Source organism: Chanodichthys erythropterus, chromosome 9 (genome assembly GCF_024489055.1).
Source record: "Chanodichthys erythropterus isolate Z2021 chromosome 9, ASM2448905v1, whole genome shotgun sequence".
NCBI lineage: Eukaryota > Metazoa > Chordata > Actinopteri > Cypriniformes > Xenocyprididae > Chanodichthys > Chanodichthys erythropterus.
This window is the reverse complement of record NC_090229.1, coordinates 7,865,679-7,881,843: the sequence shown is the minus strand read 5'-3', so window position 1 is coordinate 7,881,843 and position 16,165 is coordinate 7,865,679. Positions and strand designations below refer to the sequence as shown.

The window sequence follows — 16,165 nt, the reverse complement described above, 5'->3', positions numbered from 1 at the left end:
CAAACACAAAATAACCGCCTCAGAACACACAAAATAATACATACATCCATTAAAACTCCAGATTCCTCTATTTACATTGTTTAACAAGTTGAACTGTACATTATTCTTTAACATGGTGCATTCTGGATGCTCTGTCGATATTCAGTTCTGAAATCTTTTTCTTTCCTATACATCTCTTTATAAAAGCACCAACATGTCTTTGGCCAAGGAGATCAATCATTAAATAAATACATACATTATATGAAAATAAAAATGAAATAAAATGAGAATCTAATTAACATCTAGTTAGAATCGTTTAAATAAATATCAGATATAGAAGATGCACAAAGCTATCAAATACACAACTGGCTCAAAATAGTGTCTAATTCATTCTTTGAGCTTATAATCTAAAATAAAATTGTGTATTATGACACAGTCGGAGATGATAAAGCAGTGACTTTGCTGTACGGTTAAAGGTGAGGAGAGTTTTTCTTCCGTATTTTTATCAAATCTGGTGGTCTTTCATTGGGTTTTTACTTGGCCAGTGTGTGCATGTCCAAAGTTGCACCACTGTAAACATCTCATGCTAAAACCTTAACACAATAACCACACAATAAACACATTCTGAGGTAAAAATGGGACAACAAGAGATTTTTCCAAATCGCATTGTGCTATCTGCAAATCTTCTGGATGAGGAAGGCTCTTGGACACATTCTATCTATGAAGCATTTCAAGTGTTCGACAAAGATGCTCAATAAAGTATTTTCTGTTCGCAGTGTTAGCAGTTTGTGCTTCACAGTCAGTAACATCGGCTTTATTAACGTCCTCACCTGGCATCACAAAATACAACACAGCAAAACTCTCCCTTAGACTCTTCCTCAGTGATTTGAGATCCACACAGCTGTTCCAAGGGTCACCTGTAAGTGCAAAGACAGATCTGTGAATAAGAGAAACTCAGCAACACTCAGCAAAAAAAGTAGGCTGGGTTTGCGCTTTTTAAAGGGTTCCTACAAAGATTGCATCAAAGTAGAGACAAACTGTCTGCTAAAAATGTAAAATAGCCTCAAACCAGGCAGCAAGGATTGCCTGGTTAGCATGATTCTGGAAAAAAAAGCATCTTATATACAGTGGGTACAGAAAGTATTTAGACCCCCTTAAATTTTTCACTCTTTGTTATATTGCAGCCATTTGCTAAAATCATTTAAGTTCATTTTTTTCCTCATTAATGTACACACAGCACCCCGTATTGACAAAAAAAACACAGAATTATTGACATTTTTGCAGATTTATTAAAAAAGAAAAACTCAAATATCACATGGTCCTAAGTATTCAGACCCTTTGCTGTGACACTCATATATTTAACTCAGGTGCTGTCCATTTCTTCTGATCATCCTTGAGATGGTTCTACACCTTCATTTGAGTCCAGCTGTGTTTGATTATACTGATTGGACTTGATTAAAGCCACACACCTGTCTATATAAGACCTTACAGCTCACAGTGCATGTTAGAGCAAATGAGAATCATGAGGTCAAATGAACTGCCTGAAGAGCTCAGAGACCGTATTGTGGCAAGGCACAGATCTGGCCATGGTTACAAAAAAAATTCTGCTGCACTTAAGGTTCCTAAGAGCACAGTGGCCTCCATAATCCTTAAATGGAAGACGTTTGGGACGACCAGAACCCTTCCTAGAGCTGGCCATCCGGCCAAACTGAGCTATCGGGGGAGAAGAGCCTTGGTGAGAGAGGTAAAGAAGAACCCAAAGATCACTGTGGCTGTGCTCCAGAGATGCAGTCGGGAGATGGGAGAAAGTTGTAGAAAGTCAACCATCACTGCAGACCTCCACCAGTCAGGGCTTTATGGCAGAGTGGAAGCCTACGGAAGCCTCTCCTCAGTGCAAGACACATGAAAGCCCGCATGGAGTTTGCCAAGGTGGTGAGAAATAAGATTCTGGTCTGATGAGACCAAGATAGAACTTTTTGGCCTTAATTCTAAGCGGTATGTGTTGAGAAAACCAGGCACTGCTCATCACCTGTCCAATACAGTCCCAACAGTGAAGCATGGTGGTGGCAGCATCATGCTGTGGGGGTGTTTTTCAGCTGCTGGGACAGGACGACTGGTTGCAATCGTGGGAAAGATGAATGCGGCCAAGTACAGGGATATCCTGGACGAAAACCTTCTCCAGAGTGCTCAGGACCTCAGACTGGGCCGAAGGTTTACCTTCCAAAAAGACAATGACCCTAAGCACACAGCTAAAATAATGAAGGAGTGGCTTCACAACAACTCCGTGACTGTTCTTGAATGGCCCAGCCAGAGCCCTGACTTAAACCCAATTGAGCATCTCTGGAGAGACCTAAAAATGGCTGTCCACCAACGTTTACCATCCAACCTGACAGAACTGGAGAGGATCTGCAAGGAGGAATGGCAGAGGATCCCCAAATCCAGGTGTGAAAAACTTGTTGCATCTTTTACAAAAAGACTCATGGCTGTAATAGATCAAAAGTGTGCTTCTACTAAATACTGAGCAAAGGGTCTGAACACTTAGGACCATGTGATATTTCAGTTTTTCTTTTTTAATAAATCTGCAAAAATGTCAACAATTCTGTGTTTTTTTGTCAATACGGGGTACTGTGTGTACATTAATGAGGGAAAAAATGAACTTAAATGATTTTAGCAAATGGCTGCAATATAACAAAGAGTGAAAAATTGAATACTTTCCGTACCCACTGTATATGCTACTGATCAAACGTTTGGGGTCTGTAAGATTAGAAGTCTCTTCTGCTCACCAAGGCTGCATTTATTTGATCAAAAACACTGTAAAACAGTATTATTGAGAAATATTACCATTTAAAATAACCATTTTCTATGTGTGTGTGTGTAGATAGATAGATAGATAGATATTAGGGGTGTAATGGTAAACAAACATGATGGTTTGGTACATACCTCGGTATTGAGGTCACGGTTCAGTACAAGTTCAGTACAGCAGGGGGAAGGACACTAAATATAAAATTGCTTTTTTCTTTTTTATTTAAACATTGGTTTATTGAACAAATTGTGTCTCTCTCTTTAAATAAATTCAGTTATAATTAACATTTTCTTAAGGATAAAAAATCTATTTCACTACTATAATATTAAAGGTTACAATTAACATAGGCCAAACTATTAAATTCAGTTGCTATTTATTTTTAGATTTAATAATCAACAGTCAAATAAAAAAAAAAGTAAATTGCACATAATTGCACATGTAAATTACACAAAAGGCAGGTTTTGCAATCAAATTATTACTCATTTATTAATCATTTACACAGTTACTGTAATAAAATTGATTTTAACATATTTAATAATTAAGACATTACTAACAGGTAAAGTAAATATAATGAATATATTTACTAATATCAATTAAAACATATTCAATATAATGAATATATAAGCTAATATAATGCATATATTTAGTGAACTAGCATGCTGTGGACACTAAATGACTTGCCTGAGGTAAATGTAATGCTATGTGAGATATTATTCTCAAGCTGTTTTATTGTTGTCATTCCGCAGTTGAAAAACTGGTTCAGAGATTACATGCATATCTAGATCGTCTGTTCTTTTTCTTCTACGCCTGTGACTGACTGACTATTCATTGTCTGACTATGTACCGAAATGTACCGTTACACCCCAGATAGATAGATAGATAGATAAATAGATCAAATCAAACAGAGCACTTTTGTGGCACAAGTCTGGGCAAAAAAGGTCAAGCAACAACTAAAATGTTGTATGACAAAGTGAAAAGGATATGGCTTCTGGACATGAAAAGTGTGACTTGCTGACATGTTGTTTATCTCCCTTAACTTCCTCTTGTAAGCAACACCCACGAATGACAGATCGGGAGAAAAAACAAGATGTGCCATCACATCTAGTGTGTCTGCTCTGAATAGATCTGTGATGTTTTTATATCATGCTGCTGAATGCTCCTTTGACACACAAAGAAAAACACACACACACACACGAACGCTTCTTGTGGTATATGTGGGTGTTTTTCCTTTATTACTCAAGTCCTGGAGGGTTTCGGTCACATTTCCTATGAATGCAGTATATTCTAGTAGAGGCAAATACAGCCTTCTCATGGTTACATCAATAGATGGCAGTTATAATAGGCATTTTTGATAGCAGTGAGGGAATACTCTCAAAATTGTGCTTCAGGCAGAAGAAATCTTTCTCAGAGATGATGTCTGTTATTCATTTTTATGCCATTATTTGCAATAGTAGTAGTAGGATAACAATGGCAAATCTGAATTTTCCATTTTGCCCATACAAAACTCACAGACTCTTTTGATGTGAAAGGGCCTTTAAATTTGACAAAAACAGAACTTTTTTTGTTATTAAAAAACAAACAAGAAAGTCCAGCCCAGAAAATCACTGGCAGTGTGAATGAACCAAAATCAAATGATACCAGGACAAATCCCGGGACACATTATTCGTGCATTTTCCGGAATCTCTATGTGAAAGAGGCTATAGTAACACAAAGTAACATAAAACATTCCTTTCCATAAAAAGTAACTAAGACGCAAACGTAACGCAATATAGTAATGCATTACTTTTAAAAGTAACTTTCCTCAACACTGACCTTCAGTATGAACAACAATGACATTTTATGAAAAAAACTTATCAATTGCTTAAAATAATAACAAAAACAAACAAAAAAAGATGCAAGAGCCTGTAAATGTCTATACAATGAGGGCAGTTACTTTAGCAGATGCCTTTTTGTCCAGTGATTTAACCTGCACTGACATGAGAAACTGTCTGTCTGTAGTAGCCGGGGGTAAAATCCCTTGTTTGAGGGCGCAGGAGCGATAGGGCAATTGTGAGACATCGCTAACTCTCCTCTTCAGGGATCACTGCAGCTAACAGCACACAGATCACTGCTTATGACTGTCAATCAACTGTCAAGCTGATGATTTGCGCTTGCTTTTGTTTCTGCAATGACTGAACCGCACAGTTCAGCACTATATAGTGTTTTGCGGTCGGTGAAGTTACCTGCTATCTGCTATTGTTCTGCAAAAGAAATAGCATTATATGTACAAACTGGTGGCTTTTAACTAACCAGCTTTAAAAATGCCTATACTATCTAAGATTAGCACTCATTAACACTTTCATTCAGCAAGGATACATTAGATCAAAAGTGACAGTAAAGACATTTATAATGTTACAAAAGATTTCAATTTTCAGTTCTTCGAGGATTTCACAGGACTTTTTTCTGATTTTTGCGGTCTAAAATGACTGAATTTGCGAAGCTGTGGTAATATTTACAGCATGTTTTCATGGGTTCACAGAGATCATCACCCCCCAGTGGTGAACCATTGAAATTTCGAAACGCTTATGACGTAACAAACCCTCGTTTACTGAAATCATGTGACTTTGGCAGTTTGATACACGCTCCGAACCACTGATTCAAAACAAAAGATTCGTAAAGCTGCGAAGCTTCATAAAGCAGTGTTTTAAAATCGCCCATCCCTAGATACTGTTGAATGAAGTCGTTATTTCTTTTTTTTTAGGCGCACAAAAAGTATTTTTGTCAACATTAAGATTGAACCACTGTAGTCACATGAACTGTTTTAAATATGTCTTTAGTAGCTTTCTGGGCATCTGAAAGTGTAAATTAACTTGCTGTCAATGCAGGCCTCACTGAGCCATCGGATTTTATCAAAAATATCTTAATTTGTGTTCTGAAGATGAACGAAGGTCTTACGGGTGTGGAACGGAATTGACAATTATGACAGAATTTTCTTTTTGGGTGAACTAACCCTTTAAGTTCTAAGGTGGCACCAGCTCCTTGATTTGGCAGACATGCACTGAGCTTGAGTTGAGATGCAGATATTAACTTTTATTTTATTATTAATAAATATTAAAAATATATACTAGTGGAAATGGCTAATAAGCCAATAAGTGCTCCTCTGCAGCATCTAGTACAGTGGTAATTTTTACTTTTTTATTCCTAAATAAGTGTTTGCTTTCCTACATCATGACACCTTTTTGTTTTACACATGGGGACAAACTATGAAGGATGAACAAATAATGTTTTGGACATCACATTAAAAATAACATTCAAATTGGGCAATATTTAAAGCTTTGAAGTGCTGGGAAAAGTTGTGTGAAGCACTTAAAAGCACTCGAAAACCAAGACCATTCCTGCCACAAGTTATTTATGTTAATGTTAGTGGCACAATGTTTATCATGGTTTCCAGATTACACAGCGTTGAGAAGAAAGTGCTTGAATTCACCGCAGAATTAATAGCATCGCTGTGAAATCTCGTGAGAAGCATTCACATTCATCGCAGAATTTTAAACCACAGATATCAGATCAAACAGTGCCAACGTGGAAACTGTTTGATCTGATATCTGTGGTTTAAAATTCTGCTATGTATGTGAATGCTTCTCATGAGATTTCACAGCGATGCTATTAATTCTGCGAAATCGTGAAATCCTGGAGGGACTGAATTTAAAAAAAAAATGCTGTTCTTTTGAACTTTCTATTCATCAAAGAATCCTGAAAAAAAAGGAAAAAAAATAATCCGTTTCAACATTGATAATAATAAGAAATGTTTCATGAGCAGCAAATCAGCATATTAGAATGATTTCTGAAGGATCATGTGACACTGAAGACTGGAGTAATGATGCTGAAAATTCAGCTTTGAATCACAGGAAAAAATTACATTGTAAAATATTTTCAAATAGAAAACAGTTATTTTTTTCATGTATTTTTGACCAAATAATTGTAGCCTTGGTAAAAATAGACTTCTTTCAAAAAGATTTTAAAAATCTTACTGACCCCAAACATTTGAACTATAGTACATAAAATTAAATAAAGGCAAAAATGTAAAAAAAGGACACCGGACTAGTTGTCATACGGCAAAATTATAAGGGGAGAGAACAGAAAAAGAACTCATAATATATAATAGATTATTTAGCATTTGTTTTATTAATAAATGCATTCATAAAAACCATAAATTAATCATATTCAATACACTTCTATCCACATACTTTTCATAATTAATTTTCTCCTTCCAGTTTCTTCGCTTGTGCACCAAAATATTGCAATGCAGAGAAATATCCATATCAACAAGCATCATTTCAAGAATTTTGTGCAGGCTTAGTGATTTTTTTGCGTCCAAAAGCTCAGTAATATGAAAGTAATGAGATGTGCTGCTTCAAACTGCATGTGTTGAGGAAGCAAATGTGTGCTTGCAGAGATAGAGAACAAGTGGAAAATAAACCCAAAAGCATTTCACTGCAATTTAAAAGAGGAAGAGGAAGAGAGAGAGAGGGAGATGTTATGGATATAAAAATGTGAGGGGGCACTCAATACAACTCACGTAAAAAGATTCAGGGCACCTTAAATATTGGATTTAAAGCATCGAGTTCCCTAACAATCCCATCTTGGAAGCTTTGAGGATAGTTTATTGCAATGAAATATATTATGGAGCAGTATTTCTCAGCAGATCTCCTGGTATAAGTCATTCAAAAGCCATAAAAGTCCAGTTTTCTTTTTTCAGCAAATATGAATTCACAGCAGAATCTAAACACAGTATAAAAATGCTACGTGGGTAGTTGCCAGGGCTTTATGGTGTTCTGAATGTTTTTAGTGCATTCCTACGCAGTTGATTAGTTGTTGTGGTGTTGATAGATGGATGCTAGGGTGATCAGACAAGTCGCTTTAATATCCTAGAAATTACGGTTCTCTCTGTCAATAGATGCCAGGTTAGAATTAACCAGCAATTTTAGTATTTTAGTCAGGTTAGATGCCATATTGAATTTAACGCGGATGAAAACAAGGCTGTGAGGGATTGATTCTAATTGGTTGAGCCGCGTTTTGAGCCGCATTGACCGCATTACATAAGTATCGATGCACCACTGAGTGTGTATGTTGCTAAGTCTGTCTTAGCAACCACTCTTAGCAACATGGTAAACATATGTTTGTTCTCAATTGATTTTGTTCATTGAAGCTTACTGCATTATGCAGAAGAGTATTGTGAGAGTGATATCGAGTGGCCGAGTGTTTTACCTGCATTCAGATTTTGCATTTTCTTTCAGGTCAGTCCTATGTTCATAATAAAAAAATCTGTTTAAGGCCATGTCCACACTAATACGTTTTCGTTTGAAAACGTATATTTTTCTCTCTGTTTTGGCCTTCCGTCCACACTGAGACAGCGTTTTAAGTCAACGAAAATATAGCTTTTGGAAAACGCTCTCCAAAGCGGATAAATTTGAAAACGCCGTCTTTGCGTCGTAGTGTGGACTGTGAAAACGGAGGCTTTTGAATACGATGACGCATTTTTAGTCATGTGATGCAGTCATATGACCAATTCAGCCAAGACACGTCTCCCAGTCTACATTCTCGCTTGCTTTGGCCACTTTATACTCCTGTGTTACTCGCAGCAACAACTCCACCTCACTGTCGGTCCATTTAAAAAACTCAGTGCCTTTCCTCAACATTGCCTCAAAGTTTAAAAGAGCCGGAAAGTAAATAAACGCCTAGCGGGAATGACGCAAGTCGAAGCTTTACTCATGCGCAGTAGGGGGATGTAAGTGTTTTCATACGTTTCAGTGTGGATGAGCAACTTTTGGAAAACATTTGAAAATGATAGTGTGGACGCGGAGCGTTTTTAGACGAAAACTCTGTTTTCAAATATATCCGGATTAGTGTAGACGTAGCCTGAATGTCCACTGCGATCTTGTCCTTTTAAAGGTGCTCTAGAATTAAAAATTTAATTTACCTCAGCATAGTTAAATAACAAGAGTTCAGTACATGGAAATGACATACAGTAAGTCTCAAACACCATTGTTTCCTCCTTCTTATATAAATCGCATTTGTTTAAAAGACCTCCGAAGAACAGGCGAATCTCAACGTAAGTTGTTACGTAACAGTCGGGATCATTAATATGTACGCCCCCAATATTTGCATATGCCAGCCCATGTTCAAGGCATTAGACGAGGGCAGCCAGTATTAACGTCTGGATCTGTGCACAGCTGAATCATCAGACTAGGTAAGCAAGCAAGAACAATAGCGAAAAATGGCAGTTGGAGCGATAATAACTGACATGATCCATGATATGATATTTTTAGTGATATTTGTAAACTGTTTCGTTAGCATGTTGCTAATGTACTGTTAAATGTTTTTAAAGTTACCATCGTTTCTTACTGTATTCACGGAGACAAGACTGTCATTATTTTCATTATTAAACACTTGCAGTCTGTATAATTCATAAACACATCTTCATTCTTTATAAATCTCTCCAACAGTGTGTAATGTTAGCTTTAGCCACGGAGCACTATCAAACTCATTCAGAATCAAATGTAAACATACAAATAAATACTATACTCACAGGATCCGATGTATGCATGCAGCATGCATGACAAACACTTTGTAAAGATCCATTTTGAGGGTTATATTAGCTGTGTGAACTTTGTTTATGCAATGATAGAGTCGAGAGCTCGAGCAATTAAAGGGGCCGCAGCCTGAATCGGCGCATTTCTAATTATGCCCCAAAATAGGCAGTTAAAAAAATGAATAAAAAAAATCTATGGGGTATTTTGAGCTGAAACCTCACAGACACATTCAGGGGACACCTTAGACTTATATTACATCTTGTAAAAAAACATTCAATGGCACCTTTAACATTTAATGGGTTTTCCGTGCCCTGCTGACACTGACAGCGCTAGTCAAAGCATTTGTCATTTTCGTCTTGTTCCGTGTTCACAACAAGTTTCACTATAAAAGTCTTTTCGACTGAGTGACTCGCTCATAAAGACAATCTTTGCTCCCACCTAATGGCATAATAAATGTAACTTCTGTTGCTGTTCACAGTCAGGGACTATTTTTTCCAGCGGAAGGAAAAATGATTTTACTTCATGAAAGTTTCACTGATACATATTTTTTGGCTTTATTATTTGTATTGTGTGGTAACCATTTTATAAAAGCAATAAGTGAAGCTGTGGTTTACAGTGAATTTATAACAGAAACTCCCCTCCACATCGTGCCTAACAACGCCCCTTAGCTGTTACAAATTCACTGTAAACCACGGCTTCTTGGGGCTTATTGCTTTTATATGGATTGTTTGTTTTTGAAGTTGTTTTCTCAGAAAGACGTTTCGTCAGCTGAACAATCTGTATTTTGTTAAACAACAGTGCAATCTATTGAACACACTGTTCTATCCCTTACAGACTCATTTTCATTTCTGTCAAAAATATAATATGGCGCTACCCTGATTAAAGTCTATGGGTTTTTTAACCATTTTATTGTCTAATGAAAATGAGAAATCTGATCGCTTAAAGGATTAGTTCACTTTAAAATGAAAATTACCCCATGAGTTTTACACTTTCTTTGTAAGTTGAATATGGAAGGCGGTCTGGCAGAAGCTAGATATTTTACTTCTTAACTTGTTAAATATGGATATTTTTCTTACACAAATGCTTCAGGAGGCCTTTATTAACCCCCCGGAGCCATGTGGAGTACGTTTATGATTGATGCACTTTTTTGAGCGTGCACTGTCATTATAAAGCTTTGGAGCATCAGGGTGATTATTAATATATCTCCGATTGTGTTTATCAGAAAGAAGAAAGTCATATACACCTAGGATGGCTTGAGCGCGAGTGAATCATGGGGTACTTTTAATTTTAAAGTGAACTAATCTTTTAAAGCAATAATATGCAGGGTTATTATTGTTAACTAAAACTAAAACTATTAAAACATTTATTGTTAATTGAAATAAAGCTGAAATAAAATGTAAATATTAGATGAAAAGCTAAACGAAAATTAGAAATGTTGTCTAAATGCCACTAAAATACTATCTGGAAACACTAAAACTGAAATTAAAATAAATGAAACCTAAATAGTAATATAAAAAAAACTAATAAAAATGACAGAAGCACATAACAAAAAATTCTAAAAAATTTAACTAAATTTAAAATGAAAACTTAAAGTAACATTTAGACAACATTTAGACAACATTTCTCCCTTTGGATAAAAGCGTCTGCCAAATGAATAAATGTAAAATATTAATAAAAACTTTTTTCCAGTGATCAAAATTAATGCTAGAGATTGTTTTTGTCTGCTAGCCACCATTTTTATCCCGCATGTAAATGCAGCTCACGTCACTGAACGTGTCACGGATTGATGATGTAAAACTCCGGACGTGCGTCAACTGAGATCCCACAGTGTGACATGGCTTACAGCGAGGATCATGTTCATACAGTCTGACAAGCAACAGTCGTAAAGGACTTTTATAAATCGTACAGTGTGTACCCGGCTTTATTTGTATCACTCTTCCAGGCTTCAATGGCATCTCAGGATATTCAGAACAGACTCCTTTCACTTTTCCAAGAATCTGAGCGTGGCTGTTACCTGCTACTGTGACCTGTCTGGCTCGATCTTGGTCTCTCCGTTCTGCTTGTCATTGATGGATTTCTGCGAGAGGCGTGAGGACATGGTGGCGGCTTGCACCACAGCCTTGAAGCTGCGCTTGCGCTTCTGCACGTTCTGCTCCGGGTGGAAGACGATGACGTAGACTTTCGGTATGTAGAGCATCCCCAGGGACACGGAGGCACTCAGACTCATGGACACGGTCAGTGTCGTTGTCTGGATGAACATCTAGATCAAACACAGGAAACGGAACGTCAAGAGTTAAATATGACAGAGTCATCTGAATGATCAGATGAATGCTGAATACGTTAAAGCAAAAATCTTTTGAAAGACCCTATTAGATCACAACTGAGATCATTTTAAAGGGATAGTTCACCCAAAAATGAAAATTCTCTCATCATTTACTCACCCTCATGCCATCCCCAATGTGTATGACTTTCTTTCTTCAGATAAACACAAACAGTTCTATCACACAGACATTGATTCACCCATTGGGGTCATATGGATTGGTGTGTGTGTGATTTTTCTAGCGTCAACCGAGCAGCAGCCATTCACTTGCCTTATATGGTCTCACAGAAATTGATTATTTTCCTAAAAAATATTGTTTGTTTTTATCTAAAGAAAGAAAGTCATACACATTGGGGAACGCATGAGGTTCAATAAATGATGAGAGAATTTTTGGGTGAACTCTCCCTTTAATATCTCAGTTATTCCTAGATAGACATGAGACTAAATGGAGAAGAAATGGGGAGTTTTGTCTTCTGTTTATTTTTTATTTTCTCTTGATAGATTCTAGTAATCTCAGAGCTTCAGAAGAGATCTCAACTATGCTAAAAAGACTTGCTAAACTAATTTGCAAAACTCAAAGTAATTTCAATATGAACTCAAATATTTCTCATCAGATTCTTCCAAGACCAAATTATAAAAATGTGTAATTATATAAATTATTTTCTTTCTTTCTTTCTTTCTTTCTTTCTTTCTTTCTTTCTTTCTTTCTTTCTTTCTTTCTTTCTTTCTTTCTTTCTTTCTTTCTTTCTTTCTTTCTTTCTTTCTTATTTATTTATTTATTTTGTACAATTTTTTAAAGACAAAGAGATAATTATTCATTCGTATTAACATAAAATTAGAAACATATTATATATATATAAACATATTATTCAATACCATTCAAAAGTTTGGGGTCTGTTTTCTTAATTTTTTTTTTAAGTCTCTTACGCTTACCAAGGCTGCATTTTATTTAATCAAAAATGCATTAAAACAGTAATATTGTAAAATATTATTACAACAGTTTTCTATCTGAATACACTTTAAAATGTAATTTATTCCTTGTTCAAAGTTGAATTTGGTGATCAAGAAACAGTTTTGCTACCTAATATTTTTTTGGAAACCGTGATACATTTTTTTCAGCATTTTTATGAATAGAAAGTTCAAAAGAAAAGCATTTATTTGAAATAGATTGATAGTTTGAATAAACAGAATAATATTTTGTCACTTTTGATCAACTTAAGAATCCTTGCTGAATAAAAGTATTAATGTTTAATGTTTTTAAAAACCTTTCTTACTCCAAACTGTTGAATGGTAGTGTATTAATGGTGTATACACATTCATTTTAATCGCTCTTGTTTCCTAAAATTAACAGAAGAAACATCAAATGTGATGCTTAAATTAAACATCCTTAAGGCCTTCTGAGCTATGAAAACACAACCTTTGAGTAATAAAATCCTCCTTTGGACAGTCCATGGCAATGCATCAATATAAACATTCACAATGTTCATCATATGTGGCTGCCAAAGCCAAATAAAAGAGCACCTGCCCACCCAAGAGTGCTCACCAGGAAATGACACATATAGTATTAGTGCGGTGCATTAAACGGCATGTCAGTGGGAAGCTACCTGGGTCGTTTAATCTATGCAGCATTAAATAATGCTCTAATTCCTAATTCCCGCTGACGAGGCTTCTGGCTTTATTAAGATGGGTCGACATTGTCTTTCAGGCTCCCAAACACTCCCGTTATCAACCTCCTCCCACAGTCAAACCCCCGGAACCTCATTGGTGGGTGGAAGAGTCTTTGTCTCTGTGTCATGGTGTGTCTTTGGGAGATAAAGGGGAGAAATGAAATGTTGTTTTTTTCACATCTCATCCCTTTCCATGTCTGCCATATCAAAGGCCTCTTCAAAAGAGAAACTGTGAGCAATACAACTTGGACTTGTTATCGTGAGCCTGGCAGGTTGTTGCTTACTTCAATGCCTTCATATTGAAATGACTTCATTTCACATAATTTTCTACTTAAGGACTTAAATGGCAACTAAGCTTCGCTCTTTTGTTGCTGGGTTGGAGCAGAACTGTGGTGTAAATACTGGAACTTGTTTCACAGAGAGATGGTGTTGCATTTCTATAAATTGTGTTTTGAAGATGGAAAAGGCAACATCTGAATCTTTCATGCGTAGTATTGCTCTCTGTCCCATTGTAAATGTATGAGAAAAGCATTACAGTTTTTTATACAAGAACATTAACACAGAAGCAACTAGCAACACCACCAGGTAATGATGAAAAACACTTCCATACAAAACAGCATTTGCAACAGATTTTGTTTTCATAGTATGACATATTCTTCCATGAAATAGTATATTAATGGATTAGTTCACTTCACAGTTAAAATGTCCTGAAAATTTACTCACCCCCATGTCTTTCTTTCTTCAGTCAAAGAAAAGAATTTAAAGTTTTTGAGGAAAATATTCCAGGATTTTTCTCATAGTGGACGTCAACAGTTACCAACCAGGTTGAAGGTCCAAACTGCAGTTTCAGTGCAGCTTCAAATGGCTCTACTCAATCCCAGATGATGCACATTCGTTCATATCTAGCAAAATGAACGGTCATTTTCTAAAAACAATAAAAATGTATATACATTTTAACCACAAATGCTCATATTGCACTGCTCTGCGATGCGGTTTGAATTACGTAATCATGTTGGAAAGGTCAAGCGTGACGCAGGGTGAAAAACTCCATCTCATTTTCTCCTCCAACTTCAAACTCATCCGACATTGTTGTTTTACCTTTTTTTTGTAAAGGGGGTTTGACTTAGTCTTTGCACGTTCACTTTGTAGACACTGGATCAGCACTTCCGCCTACGTCACGCGTTACCTTTCCAACGTGATTACGTAATTACATAACTGTTGAAGTCCACAATATGGAGAAAAATCCTGGAATGTTTTCCTCAAAAACCTTAATTTCTTTTCGACTGAAGAAAGCAAGACATGAACATCTTGGATGACATGGGGGTGAGCAAATTAGCAGGAAATTTTAATTCTGAAGTGAACTAATCCTTTAAATGGGAAAGTGGAGGATTACTCCTCTCCTAAAACACCACTGGAATCCACTTCTGAGGAGGCTTTTTCATCAGGACATGGAAAATGAGGTCAAATTCAACCTCAAACCATCCCAAAGGTCTCATTTGCACTTCTCCATGTTCAAACTTGCCGTATGGTGTTACACGGCAGTGACATAAAACTGGGAAGATGCATTGGCATGCTAAGTTTGAATATGTGCATATGATTTGAGCATTTGAGGAACTTCAATTTCAGTTTGTTTCTCACAAAAAGCTTTCATAGTATTTCAGAAGATGTGGAATATTGAGCATGAGTCTGTTGAACCACTTTTATGGTGCATTTTGTCACTTTATACACTACCGTTTAAAAGTTTGGGGTCAGTAAGATTTTTTTTAATGCTTTTGAAAGAATTTTATGCAAAAAATACAGTAAAACAGTAATATTGTGAAATATTATTAAAATTTAAAATGTTTTGTATTTGAATATATTATCAAATTCCTGACATACAAAGCTGTCTTACTCCAGTCTTCAGTGTCACATGATCCTTCAGAAATCGTTCTAATATGCTGATTTGTTGCACAAGAAACATTTCTAATTGTGTTTCTTAATATTTTTATGGAATTGGTGATACATTTTTTTCAGGATTGTTTGATGAGTAAAAAGAACAGCTTTTTTATTTACTTGAAATAGAAATCTTTCTAACATTATAAATGTCTTTTCTGTTACTTTTGATCAATTTAATGAAATAATTGATCTGATTATCAAATTATTGATAATAATAAAATAAAAATACTGACCCTGAAACTATGGAACAGTAGGATGTAAAGTCTTGCAAATATCTCCTTTTGTGTTCCACATACAGGATTGGAACGACATGATGGTGAGTAAATGATTTGCATTTTTGGGAGAACCATTTGTTTAACAACATGAATAATCAATCACATTATAACGCACATCTCACCTTCTCAGTGGACTGTGCTGTGCCAAAGAAAATAGGCACAAACGCCAGCCAGACAATGCAGGTGGTATACATGGTGAAGCCGATGGGTTTAGCTTCGTTGAAAGTCTCAGGCACACCTCTGCTCTTGACCGCGTAGACAGTGCATGTGACCATCAGCACGATGCTGTAGCTCAGGCAACAGATGAGCGACAGATCAGACATGTCACACTTCAAGATGCCACGTGCCAACTCTGGATTGGGCGGCCGCTGCTCCTCGTAGTCCACGGTGGTGTGTGGCGGCATCACGCCAAACCAGATGAAAACACCCACAACCTGCGGAGAGCGCAAGAGACGGGAGGAAGCAAAAGCTTATCATTATCGGCGAGACTGCGTCAGCCAGAAGGTCAGACTCATTTGTCAAGAGCTGCTGTTAGATTGATGTAGAATAAAATGTAAAAAGGCTGTTTTAGTCAGTCTTCAGCAGACACGACTTTGCACAAGATTACTGGTTAA

The 16,165-nt window shown here is 36.4% G+C and overlaps 1 protein-coding gene across 1 annotated transcript in view; it reads right to left on the bottom strand.

The window, feature by feature from the left end:
- The window catches only part of grm6a (glutamate receptor, metabotropic 6a), a 61,956-nt gene continuing 45,791 nt past the window's right edge, over positions 1–16,165 (bottom strand). Inside the window, exons 9-11 of the mRNA XM_067393512.1 lie at positions 15,674–15,985; positions 11,369–11,614; positions 1–896 (exon numbers count right to left, since the gene is read on the bottom strand). Of these exons, the coding sequence (XP_067249613.1) occupies positions 11,372–11,614; positions 15,674–15,985 (555 nt within the window). The 3' untranslated portion in view covers positions 1–896; positions 11,369–11,371. The remainder of the gene's footprint in view (positions 897–11,368; positions 11,615–15,673; positions 15,986–16,165) is intronic.